This window comes from Panthera onca, chromosome A2 (assembly GCF_046562875.1).
Source record: "Panthera onca isolate mPanOnc1 chromosome A2, mPanOnc1 haplotype 2, whole genome shotgun sequence".
NCBI classification, from domain to species: Eukaryota; Metazoa; Chordata; class Mammalia; order Carnivora; family Felidae; genus Panthera; species Panthera onca.
This window is the reverse complement of record NC_138340.1, coordinates 94,164,452-94,187,529: the sequence shown is the minus strand read 5'-3', so window position 1 is coordinate 94,187,529 and position 23,078 is coordinate 94,164,452. Positions and strand designations below refer to the sequence as shown.

The 23,078-nt window shown below is 37.6% G+C and overlaps 1 protein-coding gene across 4 annotated transcripts in view; it reads right to left on the bottom strand.

Annotated features, from left to right (window-relative positions):
- The window catches only part of CDK14 (cyclin dependent kinase 14), a 614,333-nt gene that overhangs the window by 563,090 nt on the left and 28,165 nt on the right, over window positions 1–23,078 (bottom strand). For all 4 annotated transcript variants that reach the window (XM_060633845.3, XM_060633844.3, XM_060633843.3 and 1 more), the window contains exon 2: window positions 16,998–17,029. Coding sequence is in view for 3 of the 4 variants with exons in the window: in XM_060633844.3 (XP_060489827.1) it covers window positions 16,998–17,029 (32 nt within the window). In the remaining variant the exon portion in view is untranslated. The remainder of the gene's footprint in view (window positions 1–16,997; window positions 17,030–23,078) is intronic.

Sequence of the window (23,078 nt, the reverse complement as noted above, 5' to 3'; positions counted from 1 at the left end):
CTACCCTAACACACTCTTAGCATTAATTTGCAACTTAAAAGTTACACAATTCAGCAATAAATGTAATGCAATCATCATTTAAATGCAAGGAACTTTCAAGGCTCCTTTTAAAAGGCCACAGTCCAGGGTTCACCCCCCACCAACTTTAGCTGGGGGCCAGGGGGCTGTCCAGGTTCCCCCAAGTTTCATTACTTCACTAGCCCTGTGACCCTCATCGGTTGCTTCACTGCTCAAGATCTCACTTTCCCCATCGGTAAAAGGAGAAATAATAATGCCAACATTATTGGGAAGATTAAATAATGTGTTATTTTATTTTATTTTATTTTATTTATATTTAAGGGTTTTTTTAATGTGTTTAAGAGGATTTTTTATTATTCATTTAAATCCAAGTTAGTTAACATATAGTGTAATAATGATTTCAGGAATAGAATTTAGTGATTCATCACTTACATAAAACAAACACCCAGTTCTCATCCCAACAAGTGTCCTCCTTAATGCCCATCACCATTTAGCCCATCCCCCCACCCAACACCCCACTAGCAACCCTCAGTTTGCTCTCTGTATTTAAGAGTCTCTTATGGTTTGTCTCCCTCTCTGTTTTTATCTTGTTTTTGCTTCCCTTCCCTTATGTTCATCTGTTGTACTTCTTAAATTACACATGGATGAAATTATATATTTGTCTTTCTCTGACTTATTTTCCTTAGCATAATACACTCTAGTTCCATCCATGTTGTTGCAAATGGCAAGATTTCATTCTTCTTGATCACTGAGTAATACTCCATTGTAGATATATACCACATCTTTATCCATTCATCAGTCAATGGACATTGGGCTGTCTCTATACTTTGGCTATTGTCAACAGTGCTGTTATAAACATTGGGGTGCACGTGCCCCTTTGAATCAGCATTTTTGTATCCTCTGGATAAATACCTAATAGTGCAATTGCTACGTTGTAGGTAGTTCTTAATTTTTTGAGGAACCTCAAAACACTCTGCTGTTTTCCAGAGTGGCTACACCAGTTTGTATTTTATATTTAAGGGTTTTTTTTTACTATTTTTCACTATTAATAAACGATTGTTGAATGTCTACAGCATTGTGAAAAATAAAGAAGAAAGAAATCCTATATCTGAATTATGGAAATAAACTTAATCAAAAACTATTGTCCATTTATTCTTTCAGGCAACACTTACTCAGCACATACCAGGTCCAAAGCACTATGTTGAACAAATGAGATACAGAGGGAGGTAGAAATGCACCTCTGCCCCCCAGAACCACATGCTCCCATAGGGGAAAAAAGAGGTGACTACAAGGATGCAAATATCTGCTCAGACAACACGTCCCAAGATCTTGATAATACATGCCAATGAGGGGAGAACATCCTAAGAGAAATACCCCAATTCATCAACTCATGGACAGCGAATACAGAATAGGGACAAAAGGGCTAGCCTTGCCAAGACCATGATTAGGTTCCAGTGAAAATGTTGGTAACCAACAAAGAGAACCACGGAGACATCATCAGAGCCTACAGAAAAGGCACTGACCTAGAAATGGGAAAGCATGGGAAGATATTCCTCCCTCTGTACATAGGGTAATCACAGATCTTTCTGGAAATTCCTGTCACCAAATGCACACTGTAGATGTGACATGTGTGAGTGCTGTCTGCTACTAAAGCATTGGTTAATAATGTTCACAAATGCAGAGCTTCGATCTTCCAGGATATAAAATCCTATCCACCAAAGCCCATCTGGTTGACAAACGCCACCAGTAGAGATTACTTTCTGCCAGATCCAGTCAGCACATGGTCATGGCACGGCCACTATGGTAGAGGAGGAAGGGAATAGTGGCAGAAGGAAGCTAAGTTTGGATTTCAAAGCCTCAGTTTCTCCCATCTTTAAAATGAGGAGGTTCCCAAAATTAGATCACTAGTGTCCCACGATAAAACTAGGCAGGCACCATGTGACCCTCAACTTGAGGGAAAAAGAAGGATGACAGAAATATCACCACGTGTGATGGAAGTCATGAGTGGCACAATCAAGTTGTATGAAGGAGAGTACCTGCTATGTGCCAAGACCTGTTAAAGAATTTATAGGCGTTATTTGATTAAACTTCACAATAACCCCACCAGGTAGAGATTATGATCCTTGTACAGTGAAGGAAAAGGAGGCGCCTAGATTGTCTGTAGGGGGAAGGGGACAACCCAGCTGGAAGATGGCGGAGCAAGAGCCCAAAGCTCCTCCTGTGATTCCTACTCACCACCCTCAGGGGGAGTGCAGGGTGGAAAGGCGTGGGTTCACAGCCTGGTAGAAGACACAGAGCACAACCACAGACAGCCAGCACCAATCAGTTAATCACTCAAAAATAAATGAACTCTTGAAGAAAAACACCCGGTCCACCAAACACTGAATCAGTGTTTGTGTGTTCCTGTGACTCATCTCCAAACAGGTGATCCTCACTGATCCTCGAAATAGTGGTAGATGTCCCACTACAAGTTCATAAACATTTTTCAGGTTTCTGACTAGATAAGAATACCATGCACTAATTGCACCATCTTGCAGGACACACCTGTGGGTTTCACCACAGAAATATTTAATATACAGACTTTTAAGAGAAAAGGCACGTCAAAAAGATACTAAAGAGGCATACAGTATCTCTTTTTTAAAAACATATAAATTTAAACATTCCTCAAAACAACCTTCAAGCAATTAAACCTAATCGTCAGTTCTCTCTGACACAGATTGCTTTAAAAACTCAGCAACAAAAAAAAAAAAAAAAAAAAACAAAAAACTCAGCAACAAAACTTACTCTACCCTTTGGTTATTAAATGTCTAGAGAAGTTGAAAAAATCAATATTTTACGTTCATTAAAATTTTTTATGTTGAAAAACACTCATCTGAGACCTAAAGAAAAATAACAGCTTTCATTTAGAAACTTACAAGCATCAGGAGAAAAGAACTAATAGAAGAAAGGAAGAGATTAAAAAATCGTTTGCAGATGACATGATTACATACCTAGAAAACCCAAAGGAAACCCCTGAAAAATACTGGAACCAACAGAGCTTAGTAAAATAGCAAAACAGAAAAGAAATACATAAAATTCTACAGGAACAAGAACAAAAAAAATTTATTCTCATTCTTAATTAGCAATTTATTTTTAAGAGAGGTCTAGAAATAACATGAATGACAAAAAAATCAAGGCACAAAGATTAAGAAAACTATAATGTACTTTATGAAAAGATCTTTGTTTAAAAAAGAAAAAACTTGGACAGTAGTGGGACAAACCATGTTCCTACATAGAAAAAAAAATGTAAACTGAAAAGGATATTCTGTTAAAAGTATTGCAAAGAAGATTTTTTAATAAATATAAAATTTTTCAGGGTGCCTGGATGGCTCAGTCAGTTAAGCAACCGACTCTTGATTTTGGCTCAGGTCATGGTCTCACAGTTTGTGGGCTTGAGCCCTGTGTCAGGCTCTGCACTGACAGTGTGGGGGTTGCTTGGGATTCTCTCTCTCTCTGTGCCTCCCCTGATCATGTGGTCTCTCTCTCTTCAAAACAAGTAAACTTTTTTTAACTTTTTAAAAAATAAATTGAAATTTAATTTTTCGAAATTTTCAATTTTTTATATGATCTGTATTTTTTTATCTTTTCATTAATGACCAGATGTTATTTTATATGTAAAAATATAACAGTATTATAATTAAGAACAATAAAAATAAAAAAGTAAATGTAATCTTTGAGTTTCAAGGCTACATTTCAATCAAATTTCCAGTTTTCATAAATCTCCAATGTGTCAGCTGAGTTACTGAAAGTAAGTTTAACAAAATTGAGCAGTAAACACAGAGAAACAGGAAAAAAAACTGACAACTTCATTTTTTTTACCTTCCTTTACTCTCAAAATAAATGTAATTTGAAGTAAAACAAACAAACAAACAAAACAGGTGTTATGACCGAGATCAGCAGCATATCATACCTGCCACTGGCCTCAGAGACAAAATGCCCAAATGGAAGTGGAAACTAGACACAGGCTCTCCCATGTAAGTTAAATGCTCCCCAAACAAATAGCAGGAAGGGCTGGCAAATACATTCATTTTTAAAGTAAATATTAACTTTAATGAGCTTGGTGACTGGCAAACTGATTCTGCTCTCTTGATATTTTCACTTCCCTGATCCTTCTCATCAAAAAGAAAAAGAAAACACTAAAAAGGCACACAAACTCTCCTACTTCTGAGCCCAATGTGTACCAGAGAAGAATCTAAAATTACTCTATATGTTTCTGCCCTCAAGTCTTCCTTATTCTACCAGCGGTAAAAAAAAAAAAAAAGACAGTGTAAATGAAACAATATATGTGCCAGAACTAGTCCACGAAATGCAGCGGGGGTCATAATACTGGTAATTGTAGAACTGGGGCCAATCACTATCCAACAGCATCTCCTGCCTGCCTGCTGCTTTGCTCTTCTTCTTCCCTTGCCCGCATCCACCAGTCATGAATCAGAAAAAGAACTGTGCCTGTCCCAGTTGGGAAAGATGGCGCAAGTGGCCAAAAGGTCATCGACAACCTGGACCCTCTGCCCTGGCTGCCAAAGGGTTCAGGGCAAAAGAAGCATGGTGGCTGGTGGCTGAACTATTTGCTTCAGACAAGATGGAGCTAACTGTCCCCACCAAGACCAAGCAGTCTCAGGGAGAAAAAAAAGGAAAGAAGAAACCCCAGTGATGTTAGAAGTATAGGAAAAAAGAGACAGAAAAAACTGGTCTGTTTCTGTTCTCAGCTCTCAGGTTACCAATAAAAAGGAATTCAAAGTATTCAATGTCTCTCTCTCTATGCCCACTTAAAATCTTTCCTTCTCCGGCTACGATGTAAATATCAAAAATATCTGCCCTTTTCTGCTGTCTTCAATCTTCACAAAGACTTTGGCTGTTACAATATGAAATAAAAATGAAGCGAGAGTTGCTTCACATGCACAAGCATATATATGGTCAGGATTTGGAAAAAAGAATTGGGTTTATTATCTGACATTTTCTGTTTAATATTAACTACTTGCCCTGGTCAAAGAGGCAATTTTATACCCACTGGAAGATCTAACACTGTTTTCTGAATGTGCCAGTTAAAACACATGCCAGCATTGAGCTCATCATACCTCCCAGCTGGAACCAATCTGTAGGTAGGCTGGTGATCCATGGTACCTCATCCAATCATGACTCTTCCATAGCCTAAAACTGTGTGCAGAGCCCCAGTGTCTAGCTGGAAATCTGTATTAAACTATTACTACCAGAATGATCAAGTTTATAACTCAAATAATTCCATTCAATCCCCACCCAAATCCAGATAAAAATGGAAATACAAGCAGAGTTTCAACATAACCTTGAAACTGAAAGCAAAATGCAGTGAATAATTCAGACAAGAGACCTTCTTGATCTCACACTAACCATATTTCTCTTCAGCCACCTATTTAATCTTCCCGGACCTCAGTTTCCAAAATAAGTGTAACTTGGTTCAAAAATGACACAGATCTACTGCAGGAATCTTTTAAGTTTACTTGTTTTTATTCCTTATTAGGAAAATAATTCATCTATTAGAATTACTACCAAACATCAGTTGCTTCTTTGTAAGAACTTTGGGTCCTATCCCCCACATACCACACCCATAGTGCCTGTGTGTTGTTTCTCCCTTCTCCTGGGAAGCAACCCAGTAAAATGCTAAGCACATGCTAGAGTAAGACAGACTGGGTTGCAATCACGGATTAAACTCCTATATAGCTGAGGGGCTTTGAGCAAGTCACAACTTCAATAAACCTCTATTTCCAAATTACCTTTTTGTTATATTTTCTTTTTTCAGATGTTTCCCCCATACAGGAATACATATGTTTCACAAAGCAGAGATCATATTCTATATGCAATGGTTGTTTTCACTGAACACTGTAAGTTTTATTTTATGCTTTTAATATTTAAGATATATAAATATATATGAATATATACAATATATAAAATTGTCTGCAATGAGTATGGTCATTTTCTTAATAGCAAAGTATTAAAATTATTCAGTGGAAAATATGTAACTGTGATAAGAAGTAAAAATTCTGAACCTGAAAAAAAAATCTAAGTTGAGTTCAATATGCCATATTATATCGCTTAAAAAAAAACTATTCAAATGCAAGGAAATGTATATATAAGAAAATATAAGGAAAATAAAGGTAATGTTGTATCTATTTAAAGCAAATCACCCAAAATTGTGGTCATCGAAATAATGTCATTAATATGAGTTTTAAGATTTTTACCTTCTAATAACTGCAGAGAAATTAATTTAAAAGCAAACCAGCATATCTTGCAAAGTATATACTTGTTTATTTCTTCCTTTTGTGACTAAGGCACCTTTTTGTTGCACATGAAGCACATCATTTAGATAAAGTAATCCAAACCTCTTGGGGAAAGTTCTGAGCTCAATTAGGGCATCAGGGGACAGGCCATATGTTACCAAGCCTCTGGCACACCTGAACCCCAATATCTAATGACCCAAGGATGCTCATTTATAAAATTAAATAGTCGCTCTTTTAAGAGTAGAGAATCAAGTACTGCAGATCATTCTCCATCATTTCATTTGAAGACAATGTAAAGAGAACTACACAACTAAAGAAGGTTTAAATAAATGAACACCTACAACACAAAAGATGTAATTCATGCCTTGAATGACTACTACTAACACTCAATTTTATCTCATCAATCTTATCTCTTATTTCTTTTTTAATTAATGAAATTTTTATTAAAATTGAAAAAAAACTAACTTCTTATTCATTTTTCTGTTGTAGGATAATGTCTACCTAGCCCCTTCCTTGTTAAAAAAAAAAAAAAAAAAAAAAAAGCTTGATCCCTATCTTAGTCTTCTTTTAGCTAGAATATCTAGAATATTGAAATATAAAAAAAAATACACAATTTAGAACCAAGATTGTATTTTCTGAGCCAAAAATCAGGATGCAGGACCTGAAATCAAGAGCTCTTAAAAAAAAAAATCAGACTGCATGTGACTATACCAGTGTCCATCTTCAACTCCATTCTAATAGTTCAATAATAGATATTTCAGAAAAGTGGCTCTCAATCATTTTCGTCATCTGAACACATCTGTGGGATATGACATACTCTCAAAAAATAACCCTGGCTAACTGCAGCAGCAGTTGTCTCAAAGCATGTGATTTGGGTAGGGAAAGTGCACTGAAATCTTTAGGAAGCTTTTAGAAACTCACCATCCACACTCGTCACTGTTTTATAGAGCTAGTACAATCTCCTTTTTTGAAAAATCCTTTAAAATAGAACAAATAAGGCTCTGAAGTAACTAAGTCATAGTCATAACTCAGCTTTAAGGCATATAACAGTCCAGAGGAACAGACTAATTTGTATCCACCAAGACAAATGTGATGGGTGCCATGGCACATTCCCATGGACAAACTCTAGAATATGCTGAATTCCTGGTATATACCAAAAAAAAAAAAAAAAAAAAAAAAAAAAAGAGAGAGAGAGGATGACATCAATCTGCTCTCCATTTTTTTTTAAAGGAAACTGCTTACTTCAACATTTCAGCTGATAAGAACACAGAATTATAATATGTTTGAGGTCACTTAGAGTAGAATGCTAATTCCCAGACACTGAATATGAAGATACCTTTTAGACATCACACTTTACAGACATCTCACATGAAGAGTATCCTAAGATTGAGAAAACACAAATAAGTACATGGAATTGGTCACTCCAAGACTCCAAGACTCTCTTCAATTCCAAGTCTCTTTTAATACTCATGAGTCTGACTTGCCAGCTTAGAAAAATGTGTATCAGTGAAAAGTCAAATAAGTACTCTATCTGACATAATTTAGTCTGAGTATACAATTACATGCTAAAATAAATTTTTCTACATTAGTCATAAAAGCCTTAAAAATGTTTTGTCTACACATTCCTTACCCATGCCTATAACATTTAATATCATGAAATTTAGAATTTAGAGTAGCTATTCAGAAAGACTTACACAAAAAACTACTAACCACATCACTTAAAAATTAAGCACATAATGTTGCCCCAGACATTGCAGTACAGACTACTGCCATATTTTTAGATCATAAGAAAAAAAATTTAAAGAAAATCCCCAGACTCATATGCTTAAAACAAAGAAAAGAAAGAAAGGGGTGGGAGGGGGAGGAGGGAAGAAAGAAGGGAGAGAGGGGAAAAAAGAAAAGAAAAAAGAGAGAAGAAAATTTAAAAACTAAATAATATTTTGAAAGAATAACCAGAACCAACTTTATATACTAAAAATAAAATAGATTCAGAAGGAAAAACTGAATAATCCTTCAATTATTATCTTTACATAGTGAGAGAGCTCCTTCAAGAAACCTGACACTGATGCATCTTGGAGGAATAAAGCTGGCAAAATGGAGAGCAATTTGCTGGTTCCAATTTTTTGTAATTATGCCTTTTGTAAATTTTATGACACAGAGAATAAGAAGAGTTAATTGTGTTTTAGACTATTAAAAAAATTCAAAGAATGTATCTCTCAGAAAAGGATTACTTAGAAAGGTATGTCTGTCATATTGATATAAAGATCAGCACACTCCAGATCAAGTACAGACTATGATTCCAGTCCTCCGAAAGCCCTGACCCTTTGGTTTAGCTCATTTCAATTATCATTATGGTGCCTAAAGTAAGAGGCCGTCTGAAATGCAACCAAGCCATTTAAGGATTTGTAGATTATAAATCAGCGGTTCAGGGGCACCTGGGTGGCTCAGTCGGTTGAGTGACTGACTTCGGCTCAGGTCATGATCTCACGGTTTGTGAGTTTGAGCCCCACGTCGGGCTCTGTGCTGACAGCTCAGAGCCTGGAGCCTGCTTCTGATTCTGTGTCTCCCTCTCTCTCTGCCCCTCCTCCATTCATGCTCTGTCTCTCTCTGTCTCAGAAATAAATAAACATTAAAAAATAAATAAATAAATAAATAAATCAGCGGTTCAAATTTAAGTCAGAAGGAAAATGGTATAACATATTCCCTGTAGCTGGGCCCATTTTGTTCTTGAAGAATATCATAAGTACCTAGGTTGTACTTAAAAAAAAAAAAATTAAAAAAACTCCCTACACCAAAAGTCGGCTCTTTACAAAAGAATTCAAACATGCAAATCAAAGCACACCCCACAAGGAAACACCAACCACCCTTAAAGGAGAGACTTGCTACTGGTTAACGGGCCCTGCCATCAGGGTGCACAGTGCCCAAGAGAAACCCTACTCATGCTTTCAACTCCTGTAACATTCTGTCTTCTGGGGATTAAGAATGTGGAAGTGACTAATTCTCCCAAATGTCATACATTTTACATTTGGTGACATGTACTTCCTCTCTGAATTTTTACAGCACTACCCAGACACTCTAGCCACTGTCTCGGACTAGACAAAATTATTGTAATTATGTGTGCCATAATTAGGGAGACAGTAAATGTGATCAAACATTTATAGAAAGGAAAAACTAAAGCACAGAAAGTTTTAAGAACCCAGAAATCTCAACTAAATTCCAATGACAGAATAAAGGAGGAAGTGAGGTTCTTTTTCAGATGGCTCTTTTTCAAACGTTGCATTTGAAAAACTACTACGTACCAGATTACTGGCACAATCCGAGAATAGTCTGTATATTTCTAGACTTCTTGCATGGGACAGGTTCATGTCATCCAGGGATGTCAGACATGACCATGGTGAAAAGAAAACAGGATATAATGTAACATAAAATCTTACTATAAAGAGAGTGAAGTTGAATTTGTGCCCAGACCCAACACTGCGAGATGACAGGAGCCAGTCAAGATGTGCTTGTCAGTGGGATTAAATTCCCTGAGACTGATGAGATTAAGAGTCAGGGTCAGAGCATATTCAGAGCCTAATAAAACAGACATCAACAATTGTTTCCTGTACAAATCTTTGAATAAGGAAACATCACGACAAGAAAGACATGTGATGAAGGCTGGAGCAGAAGAGTGAGAGATGGAACAGTGAGACCAATTAAGAGGTTATTGGGATAAAAAAGGTAAAAGTGATAAAGTCCTGAACTGATACGGTGTCAGCTGGTGATAATGAAGGCATGAAAATCAGAGATGACTGATGAGGATGGAAAGGTGGGCAAGAGATAGATCATGGAAGGACTTGAAGGCCAAGTTAAGAGTCTGGACTTGAACCTGCAGCTAACAGGGAGCCTTTAAAGTATTAAGCAAGAGAAAAGCATTTCCGATCTGTCACTCTGTAGGAACAGGAGGCAACTGTAGGCAGGGAAGCCAGTAAGAAGATGACCATACGTCCAGGCAAGAGAGGATGAAGCTGAAGTGTGAGCCTGCCTCAGCAGTGGGAAGGGAAATGGCAGGAGGCAACGAGGACGAAGCCAATGCCAGGATGTGGTGCTTGGGGCGAAGCTCAGGACAGTGTCAGGTTGCTTCTGCCTTGGAAAATCACTAAGATAACAAAGAGAAAAGGCACAGGCTGAGGAGTACTTGGTATGTGCCGAGACTGAGATGACTACAAGATAAAGAGGCAGGAACATCAAATGGGCAGCTGCATATCTGGGTTCAGAACAGAAAGCGGGCTCGGCCACACTCATGGGAGTATATAAGGGAGTAGCCAAAAGGAAAGAGCAGGAACAGACATACTGCTCGAGGAGGGCATGAATAAATGATCACACTGGACAGAGGGCTTCCATTAGCACAGAAGAGACGGGGAACACTTAACTGTGCTCAGAGCCTAGGGTGAAACACCTGTAAGAAAGAAGAGACACAATAAGAAAGAATAAGTAGATAAGGAAATACAGAATCAATTACACAGATTTTGGAGTGAAAGCAGGGAAAGGAGTGAAGAGGAAAGGAGGAGGAATTAGCCTAGAACAGGAGAAAAGACACATCCTCCTCTGAAATTGGAAAAAAGGAAATAAAATTGGAGCAAGTGAAGGTACATGTGCAGGCAAGGTGCTGACGCCTAACAGCATTAAGTGTTGTAGGAAGTTGGAGGGTGTTATGAGTTTTGGATTGTGTACACCAAAAATTCTTCTTAACCATACCCCTCGCCCCCAACCTCCAAATGTGATCTTATTTGGAAACAGAGTCAGTGCGGATGTAATTAGTTAAATTAAGACGAGGTCATACTGGAGTGGGGTGGGCCCCTAACTCAATACAACCAATGTCCTTGTTAAAAGGGAAAAGTTGGAAAAACACACCCTCATTAAGGGAAAGTGATGTGAAGACACACAGGGAGAAAAGCTAAGAGGAGAGGCCTGGAACGTATCCTTCCCTCACATCCTTCGGAAGGAGCCAACCTTGCCCACACTTTGATTACAGACTTCTGGTCTTCAGAACTGTGAGACAATACATTTCTGTTGTTTGAGCCACCCAGTCTGTGGGACTTTTCTACAACAACTCCAGCAAACTAACACAGAGTGGAAAGTCATCTATGAAAGGAAGGAGGGGTGGAGGAGGGTAGCTAGAAGGATGGAGGGAAGTGGAAAGGTTTCAGCAGGAAACAGGCCAGCCACACAGGGCAAGACTGTACACAGTTGCCTTGGGTTCCAGCTAAGGCCAGAGACGATAAATTTATTTACAGAGTGGTTTCCTCAAGCAGCTCTTGGCAGCCGGTGGGCAGAGGGGGAAAAGATGCCAGGTCAAAATCAAGGTCTGGCGGAGTAGATTACAAGCAAAACACAAAGGGATACGGCCACTGAGGATACTGGCAAGGGAATGATGTACCGTGAGTGAACAGAGAAGGAAACAGGAGGGGGATGGGCAGAGAACAGGTGGTCTGGAAATAGGGAACCCACAAAGAACAGATAAAAGGAGTACAGCAGGAGTGAGGAAGCTCACAGGGAAAGATAGTTACTGGGATTTAGTATTTTAGATGAGGAAGTCAGGGAAGTCGGAAGCTAGACAGCTGTATACAATGTATACATTATTCACACAGACACAGGGGCCTCAGACCATGATGGTAGTTAGGTGAGAAAAAAACTGCAACAGCTCCCACCACCCTCAATGCATGGAAAAATAATGACCAGGAATATCCCCAAATCATATTTGTACTTGACTCCTAGAATCTGGTTCTCAGAAAAATCACTGCTGTGTTTATATCTCCAGTATTACAGTTACATATTTATACAAAACAACAAAGAGGGGCATGGCCTAGAAGCAGAGGTCAATGCATATGACCCCCCATCTATCTCACAAAATTATTATATTAAGCAGAGAGGAAGCAAGTTACCTATAAAAATGTACCTGAGGAAGTTACAGATCAGATGTAAAAATGTTAAGACATTTTATATGCTTTGTACACATTTCCTTAGGATACAAAAATTAAAATAGCTGTAAAATGCAAAAATATGTGTTGGCAGCCCCTTCTACTTTGCAAACAGGGAACAAATGACCAGAGCACAGAAAATTAAAAAGCTCGTAAATGACCAATTCCCCCCCCCAATACAAAAAAAGTGCTTAATTATCTGGATTATATACGATAAACAAACAAACAAACAAACCTCTTTGCATTTCCAAGGTTTATTTCAACCACTAGAATTTTTGTATTTCTTAGTAAAGAGCCAAGCATACTCAACACTTTGTTCTGGCAACTCATCTGAGCTAAAATAACAGAGGCATGAAGCATAACTAAAACTACACAATTTAACCTTTTTAATTTAAACACAAGAACAATTCATGATTGCTGTGGCTTTAGACATTTCCAACCCTTTCTAAACACACATATTTATACTCACTTAGAACTTTTTACTTCCACAGTTCAAAAGGCTTTATACATAGTACTTTTACACTGGGAGAGATTAACTGTATTTTCTGACTGTTCATATTTTAGGTATCATTTTGAAACAAATTACTAATTTAAAAAAATAAGATTCAAAACTTCCCTGAAGTCATAGTATATTATGGCACAGGGAAAATGAGGCCACTTGGGAGACATGGCCTAAGACATCTACTGGGGACAAAAAGGTGAGAAAGAATTTGGAAAGTTCTGCAACTTTATACAAGGATATAAGGATATCCTTATAAATGGTTAGTCCACCCATCAAAAGTATAGATTAAACTTAGAGAACAAAAACGCTTCATATTTTAATCAGCGCCCAGATACAATATGAACGAAGAGCGAAATGATCGTCCTCTCTCCAAATAGGATGGGCTTCAACAAAATTTCCTATTCGAACAAAGTTGCCTAGTGTAAACATTCCTCAATACTTAACTTCCAAAGTGTCTCATTCTCTCTCTGCAACAAGCAATAGCACACTATTCATGAATATAATTCCAAGCTGCTTATAAAAATCTGCAGTCATGGCACTTCAGCCTATTGAAGAATGAAAGAATAATAAGTCTTTCAAATAGGTCCACATCTCTTTTTCTCCTCTGTTCAAGGTCAAACATTTACACACACCCTATAGAAATCCTCTAGGAATCAGGGGATAGCAACTAAAGTCCAGCTCCAGGCACTCTGGAGGAGGCCACTCCTTGAGGTAAGGAGTCCTCTGCCTCATAAATACTGAGTAGGAAGAGAGACGCCACACCTTGATGCATATCTAAGAAGCTGATTCAGTACCCAGGTTTCAAGACTCGAATCTTAACTAAATTCCAACACAGAAGTCCTCCAACTGCCAAAGAAAAGTGAGTTCAAGAAAACTTCTAACACTGTAATCTGAGGATGATCATAGAACTTGGTGACTTCTTGCGTGTTTAATCACAAATGCAGTGTCCTTTTCTGGGATCTTAGTAAAACTGTAAGTGCATGTTGACTGTTAGGTAGGATTTTATTTTACATTTAAAGATAGATAGGGTGCCTGGGTGGCTCAGTTGGTTAAGTGTCTGACTTCTGCTCAGGTCACAATCTCACAGTTCAAGCCCTGTGTATGGCTCTGTGAGGACAGCTTGGAGCCTGTCGCCTGCTTCAGATTCTGTGTCTCCTTCTCTCTCTGCCCCTCCCCTCCTCGAGCTTGCTCTCTCTCTCTCTCTCTCTCTCTCCCCCAAATATAAAAAATAAAGAACATTAAAAAATAAAATAAAATAGATTCTCCCTCCCCCTATGGGATGCTTGGGTGGCTCAGTCAGTTAAGCGACCGTCTTCAGGTCAGGTCAAGATCTCAGCTTATGGGTTTGAGCCCTGCATCAGGCCCTGCGCTGACAGCTCAGAGCCTGGAGCCTGCTTCAAATTCTGTGTCTCCTTTTCTCTCTGCCCCATCCCCGCTTGCGCTCGCTCTCTTTCTCTCTCCCTCTCTTTCTGTGTGTCTCTCAAAAATGAATAAAGGTTTAAAAAAATTTAAAGATAAAAAGCAACTTGAAGATGATCCTCTCGGACTGGCTTTACAAATGAGAAAACTGAATGGCTAGAAATTGGCAAAGGAGAATCCACATTGTCTGACACTCAGTTCAACATTCTCTCTACTTATTGACAATATATATTTACTCACATTCAACAGATATTTACTGAATGTTTTACCATGTGCAAGACACACGAGGGATTACAAAGCTGAATGTAGTCATCCTCTCAAGGAATCTAAAAACTGGTGAGTTTCAAACAAAAAAAATGGTGGGTTTCACAGTTTTAATATGTAAATCATCACACGAAGTCTCATATGGTATGGTAGAGGAATATCTGAAAATAACTCTCCTCATAGCCCCAATTCTTAATTTCAAACTAAATCTTTCTTTCCTCCTTGTAGCCCTTCCAAATACAGAAGGTGATGTCATGGTGAGAGCATCGGTGAAGAGAAGGATGATGATGACAACGAAGACAAGGGCAATGGGAATACCAACTATGAGACATTTACTATGTGCCCATCACTCTTCTGTAACCTTCATATACTTAGCTTATTTAATCTTCGCAACAATCTTAGGAGGGAGATAAACATCTCTAACTTATAAGAGACTTGGAAAAAGTAAGTCAATTGCCCCTGAAAAGGTAGCTGAGTTAGGGTTTACACCCAGGCATGCCTTTACTACTACCATCTCCCAGGAGCCTGACCCTGGCACTTCCCGTAATTAACTGGAAACTCCTGGGCCCCTCTGGACCTCAATTACTTCATCCGTGAAATGATGAAGTTGGCCCCATGATTTCCAACATCTCCTCCAGGTGTACCATTCTGTGATTTACTAACTTGAGTTTGTTTTGTTTTGTTTTGTTTTGTTTTGTTTTGTTTTTTTTTACCAATCTCTTGTACAGAGGAAGGAAAACACTTTGTAAAAGCTAGAGAAAATTTTGCCCCATATTACAAAATCCAGACCTTTGTGCAAAGGTTTCCAGGTAAAGGAGGGTGGGTAGTAACCAGCTTCATATACACATCCTTCCTTAACTTTCATCTAGGTTCCAGCCTCAGACTTTTTGGAAAGCTAATCTCACAGCCACATGACAAAATAACAATCATTAACAATGGCATTTAAACTAAACAGGAGGTTTTTCAAATTCCTAATAATGATTAGGAGTCATCTGTAACAACATGGGAAAATACCACATTTTGGGTTAAAAGAAAAAAGCAGCATATAATAAATGGCTTATGTTTTTTTGTTTCTAAACATAGGGAAAGAAGCAAGAACATTCAACAGTGGTTGTAGCTAGGTAATAGGATTGGGAGATTTTTCTCCTTTTCCTTATTTTTCTCTTTTACGTAAGCTTACATTACCTCCATAATTAGAGGGAAGACATTTCTTTACAAAGACAGAAAAAGTACCAAATATTCACCAATTGATTTCTTCTAAGAAGAAAATATACTCTCCTAAAAACATCTCAGTAACACTGCAGAAATTCCAGAAATACAGGTTTAGAGGAGAACATCATTATTACCAACTATAGATGGGGAAGAAAATATTCCTCTATTGCTTTAGGTCTAGAATAACTAAGCTTTACAGGATGTTTCAGAAATGCTGGAAGGAGAAGTTGTTTTGTAGTCCAGGGACACGTGGCTTTGTAGATCTGGGCCCCAGGAAAAAAGGAACAGGTGCAACAGACAAAGAGGCAGACCATGAGAGCCAAATGTCACTGGCCCCATCCAGAAATCCCAATCTGGAGCAGGTTCTCCCTGAGTGGTCCTGCCCTGCACCACAGCCAATCACATGGCCAAGGGGATTTCCACAAGCACAAATGTCCTCACTTCTCTGAAGCAGTAAAGCAGTGAGAGAACAGGTAGCTTATTTCACAGAAACTGCAACTGTTAAATCAAACAACCACAACCAAACTAATCCATGCTTCATTAGGCTGAAGGATAAGCACACTGTGTATATACTTTTGTGTTCATATATAAACTCACTACACACGCACACACACACACACACACACACACACACACACAGCCCAATTTACAATACATGTCAATTACTGTGGCTTTGGATGGTGACAATGAAATACTTCACTCTATAGCACTCCTGAGAATATTTTGTAAACACATTGTCTGTCTGGTGATTCCCACTGATACCACAAAAAACTCAGGAAAGAGTACAATTTAAAAATCATGTTCAAAATGCTATTAATTACATATGGACCCTCTGCCCTCTTGGAACAGACTTTTTTGCTACTTTGTAGCAAGTAGGTAAAGACAGATCTGATATACAAAGGATAGGAAAACTAGAACAGGAAAGTCAGCCCCTCCTTTGGGAATCTGATAGACAATAAGTGGCATCAACGTCGCATCACATCCTGATTCAGTGCAGGGTTGCAGGGAGCTGGGGTGCCCAACTTACCAACAACTCCAGACTTGCCCTAAGCACGTACCTCACAATGGGCTTCTCCAGCACTACCACCATTAAGGGGTCAATAACACAAAGGCCTGGGGGTATTTTTGCTAATTTAAAAAGACATATTTCTGTTGACTGCCACCAAAATTCATTCAAATAATTAAAGCTGAAAAATAATACAACTATAGAGATGTCATCTCTTCTTTTTTTAAGGCATTTTTTTCTGCTTCTTAAGTGTGAAGTTGGCACCTATTAAGTACACCCAGAAGTAATTAAATACATCCAACATAAGATAAAGAAATTTAACCTACCTCATCAAAGGTGGTGTCGTCTTTCTTCAAAGCTGTAAAATAAAAAGGGAAAGGAAGAAGTTATTGTGAAACATCTCAAGGAAACTAAGTATCTAAGTTCTAGAAAACAGAAAGAAAACAAAGCAGTATGGTGTTTTCATTTCAGAAAGTAAAACTGTACCCCAACCTGAATAACAATGTTATGATACAAATAGGAAAACTACAAATGAGACAGAGAATTGCACAGCATGCTTCTTTGTGAGACACTTTCATAAATATGTAAATGGACTATCCTCCCAAGTATGGAAAAGAAGAATGTATATCTTTCCCCTATCTCTTCTTTAGTAGGAAAACATTTTAATGAAAAGTATGAAAGAATCAAAAAATAATCTTAAAGAAATGTCTCCTTCAGCTTCTGGGTTTTGTGCATATGTCATTATGCACGGTGTGTGGTCCTCCCAAACCAATTGTCAGGATGACACCCACTCTGCACAGTGCCCTGAATGAGATTCTCATACCGAGAGAGGTTTAAATACAGTAATGAAAGACTAAGCATGTTAAACTAAGCACTGCAGAGACATAATTCAAACATTTCAACATGATCAATTTTATAACGAAGTATCACCAAAGGAAACAATGCATTCAGAACGTTGTATGGGAATTGGCAAATGCTCAAAATTTATTTAAATATGCATGGATTCAGAATTGGCATTCTATTACTCTAAAGAGAGAGAAGTAAGTATTTCATGCATAGTTGGCAAACACCCTAGTTCCTTAAATCCTACAATTACTTAGAATGTTTCATATTAAGGAGAATGCACAAAGGAGCTAATTTAGCTGAAACCACTAGCTGGAGACATGTTTCTAATTTATAGAATTGTGCATAGGTGTTTACCGTCTGTACTGGACAGTTCTAGTCAGGATAGAAGCACTTGTGTTGCTCTTACTTGGAAAGCTATGTTCTGACAAAAGCAATGGAAAACAAATTATGTTGGGAATCAATCTCTGAGAGAAGTCATGTGCTTAAATGGAATCTACCATACCAGAGCTTATATTATATAATGTAACAATCTTGAAAAGTATATTTTCTGTTTCATACCATAGACTTGTCTTTTTAAACATCAGGAAGTATGTAGTTGTGGTGAATTAAGGGGGGTGAGGGTAGATTGAGGGAAATAAAGTGTTTCTGAAAGTTCAATTCTTAGTTTTCCTCTTTTTACCTAAGAAGCTGATCTGTACCAAATTTCTCTACTGACTTTATTAGAGGACAACTACTTCTAAATGAAAAATAAAAAGACAGCCCTTTATACCATTCTCAAATAGCTTATCTTACATTCAATTACTTACACACATTTTATTATATATTTCGCTTTAACTTACACTAACTCTAAAATAAGCTATTTTGAGGGGCGCCTGAGTGGCTCAGTCGGTTAAGCTTCTGACTTCGGCTCAGGTCATGATCTCATGGTTCATGAGTTCAAGCCCCGCGTCAGGCTCTGGGCTGATAGCTTCTGTGTCTCCCTCTGTCTCCCTCTGTCTCCCTCTGTCTGCCCCTCCCCTGCTTGCACTCTGTCTCTCGCATTGTCTCAAAAGTAAATACACATTAAAAAAATTAAAATAAGCTATTTTGATAGAAAGCTGTAAGATCCTCAATGATTCTTAAAGACTATTTTTAATTTAGAATGTAAAACTTCTAATCTAGAAGGCTTTCTTTAAATATCAGTCAACAATGTTACTAAACTCCCACCCTCACTCCCTCAAACCTAAGGCATATCTTCTAATTAACATACTTGAGTAGTGATTCCAAGATAAAATATTAGTGACCTACATAAATATAGGCAAGTTGTTCCATCTAAAAATTTTTTTCTAATAAGAAATGATTAGCTCACTGATTTCAAATACAAAGTCAATCATTGTACAGCCACATACCTAGCTCATTTAACAAAAATTAATGAAAAATTATGTGGCTGTCATGTAAGATGCAAAGCTAAAGGAGCAAGCTTATAAATCACAGCACAAACTTCCTGTATTTTCTTTACTTTGGACATAATAAAAGTTTAGTCTTGGGTTTTCTTAAGCAAAGCATACAATAAGAACTACAGTTAATAACTACCCCCTCGGGTAACTGCAAACACAGAATGAAGACCCTCAAACTGAGAGATAAAGAAAGCAAGAAACTAAATTGTCTTTGACATCCTGACTGGACTATTTCTTTCTTGCCCCCAAATCCTGCCAATTCCTTCAACATTCTAGATAAAGGGGTAGGGTCTGTAGGTAGAAAGAAATGGAAGAAATATTAGAGGAAATTACAGGTGTATCTTCTAAGATATAAGGAGCAGAAAGCTAGATTCTCTCCCATGCACACTATTCTCAAGCCCAAGATATCTTAGGGGAGAACATTTTAAGACCAAAAAATCTATGACTTCAGTAACTCTTCACTGGTGGGTCGACACTTTATATAGTTTCTTATAAATATGGAATCCTTGCTTGAACAGCAGTTAACAGTAACAACAAAGGCCAATTAAATATGTCTCTGCCAAATATTTACCAGGTCATTGATGAATAATAAACTATTACCCAAACAAGCACGCAACATCTCATTATTGATTACATTCCCCGATTGTCATTAATCATTCATGTAAATGTAAACTCACAATTGTCTTCAAAGATATCATGGAATAGCAAGTATATTACACTTTTATGGGTTAACAAAGGTGTATGTATACATTGAATCATTTGAGATAATCAGGTAGTCTATTTAGTCCTCTGCTCGGACACTGCTTCCTCTAGAGAGCTTGCCATGCTCTCACCAACACTAAAGTGGTGTCCCTCCTATGTTCTCCAACAGCAAATTGTGCTAATCTTTTTGGTAAAATTTGTCATTCTATACTGTCAATGCCCTTTCACTGGCCTGCCTTCTCATAAAAGTCCTTGAGGACTGGTACCAATGGCCACTGAAACTGAATGTGAGCACAATATCTCGCACATAGGAGGTACTCAATAATTATTTGTTGAATTAATTATGTCTACCTCAAAGGCCAAAAGACAGCCTCTTGCCTTTTGAGACACACTAAAGTGTTGGCATATGAAAACCATACACTATTTTCTCTCATGAAAGGATCATAGATATAAATTCCATTTCCTAGTTTTCAAATTAAAATCTTTTGAAACTACATTGGAAGAAGACATGGTACTGTATTTACATTTTGTGTCTGAACCTTTAACCTTAAGAATGGACTTATCAAATGACAGCTGGACTCTACATTACACACATACAGAACAAAGTAACAAACCCAAAATTTCAGCCTCTTCCTTTCATTCAGTTCTCTCACAAACTACATCTTTTAAAAAAAAATGGTGTACATGGGCTTCACCTCAAATATCACAGAGTATAAACTTCCTTTCTCTGGGAGTTAATCCAAACAAGTGTGAAGAAATGCATTCAAATGACTATGAAGAAATGACAGTTTGACCTAATCTTACACAGAAAGCATTCCTCCTCCTAAGCTATCATTCAAAAATAAAAAGAAACAGGAAACAAAAGAGGAAAAGGATTTTAACATAAACTTTTTAACAACTAAGTTCCCATTTCTCTTTATTTATGTTAACCAAAATTAAAAAAAAAAAAAACAAACACGTGAGACAACAACAGTAATTCCTAAATAAGTGAACACACTGACATTATTTAGCAGAAAACCATAAATACTCACCACTGAAATCAGTGGATGACTTTGAAATTCAATTACACCCATCTTGTAAAAGAACTGTAACTATGTTGTAGTCACTCCCTGGCAGATGTCATAAATTAGAGTGCTATGGCTTGAAAGCCAGTGTGTTTTATTAGACCTTATATAATATAGTAATCTCAGATCAGCTGTATTGGGGTGGGTAGCGACAAAGCTGGTATGACCATTTACGTGTGGATGAATTAAACATCAGCGTTGCCGCTCTTATATAGTCCAAATGGTTATTAACAATAAACTGATTGAATATCACATACTTTCAAAAGTTGTGCTCATTTTCTATAGATGAACGGTTAACTTCTCAGGACTAAACAATGATGCTGTATATTTTATCCTATAACAAGCTACACTTTTGAATCATACTAAAAAAGCAAAATGAAGTCAGTATGTTTACTTCAAAAGCCATCATAGATTGGTTAAAGGGAATGCATATACAGAGATGTTGGATTACTCCACAAGAATAAACCATTCACTCTTTGATCTCATGAAGTACCAATGAAGAAAGGGGGGAGACAGGGGATACATAGAGAAACTGGAAGGAATAGTAACAGCCCCCATTATTGATCTTCACATGTAACATCTTGCACTAGATATTTTACGTATTCTATCGGATTTAATCGTCACAACAACCTTAAGAAAATGTATACATGTGGACTCTAAGGTTGAGGGATATTCTGCTAGTTGACCAAAACACACAGCAAGCTGGGAAAACAGGGTTCAAACCCAGACCAGACTAACTCCAAAGTCCATCCTGTTTTAATACGGTAAAGTCAGTAACCACTTCTTCCCTTCTCTTTCTTCCCACCTAGAAAATCAATTATGTCAATATGATGCAATCACCAATAATGATAATAACATATTATGAACATCTCTTGAGTCTACACTACATACTGCACAAGACATCATATGCGTTATTTCCCTAAGTGCCAATATCAAAACTGAGTTGTACATGAAAAACTGAAGCTCAGGGGCGCCCGGGTGGCTCAGTAGGTTAAGCATCCAACTTTGGCTCAGGTCATGATCTCACGGTTTGTGGGTTCAAATCCCATGTCAGGCTCTGTGCTGACAGCTCAGAGCCTGGAGACTGCTTCGAATTATTTGTCTCCCTCTCCCTCTGCCCCTCCCCCATTCACACGCTGTCTCTCTGTCTCCCTCTCAAAAATAAACAAACATTAAAAAAATTTAAAAAAAAAACAACTGAAGCTCAGAAGGTGAGGGACCTGTTCAAGGTCACACTGCTGCATGTGGCAAGACGGGAAATCTCCAGTGGTCTGACACAGCCCACACCCTTAATCTATGCACTATACAATCCCATAGTAAAAACCCCATTCCATAGTCTTGAGCACCTTAAAACCTTTACATAACCAAATTTGTTTTATTGCTTTTTGATGTTGCAAATATAACATTAAGAACGTACTCAGATAACAAAGATTAATTTTTCTGCAGTCCCACTTCACATGTATGTCTTGGGTTTGACATACAATCATAACCACATAAAACCTCTTTATCTCTTTACAGTATTCCAAAATGGGACTTGCTATTCAGAATCATGACCCTCCTTCAATACAAGAAATAATCAGGTTCACTGCACTGTACTGTTTCTGAAAGAAGGAAGTAAAATCTACTAGATCATAGAAGACATTTTAACAAGTGTTGGAATCAAAAGGAGTTTCACATCACTAAATCTCAGTAAGCTAGAAAATCCAATTAACTGTAATACCCCATTCGCCAGCATTGTAGTTAATCCAAATTTTACTGATTGTCGATCAAAATCTTAAAATTGCTTAAACATAAGGAATTTTTGTATTAATGTCCTTGGTTTCTTACTGAGATTCAACTGCAATGAATTATTTAACACAAAACTGGAAGGGCTCCAACAGAGTCATTAGCATTAGTAAATATACAGTTAATGTGTTTTAGAACAGGGCTTAATGGACTCCAGAACCCGCCTCTGTGATGCTTTGGGTCCCAGGTTGAACATCCTCTTTAAAAATGCACACCAACTGAACACCTTGCTCTCACACTCTTGGCTTCAAACTTCATTTGCATGTAGGAACTCTTCAAATGCATCCCTAACTCGTGAGAGTGAAACTGCAACTATCCAATACATGCAATAAGTAAAACCAAGATTAAATGTTGGTTTCACACCATAACTTTACAGTCATTTCGGAAAGATTTTGTGTACCAATAGAAAATTTTTAAACCCAACACAAAGAAAACTAGGCTAAATTTTGATCCATATTTCCTCTTGCTTGAAGAAAGTTTGCATATTTTACAGTGTGCTTATATAATGATTTTTTTTTACAGGAATGGATGGATGGATGAATGACTCCAATACTCATATTCATCCCAGGGGTTT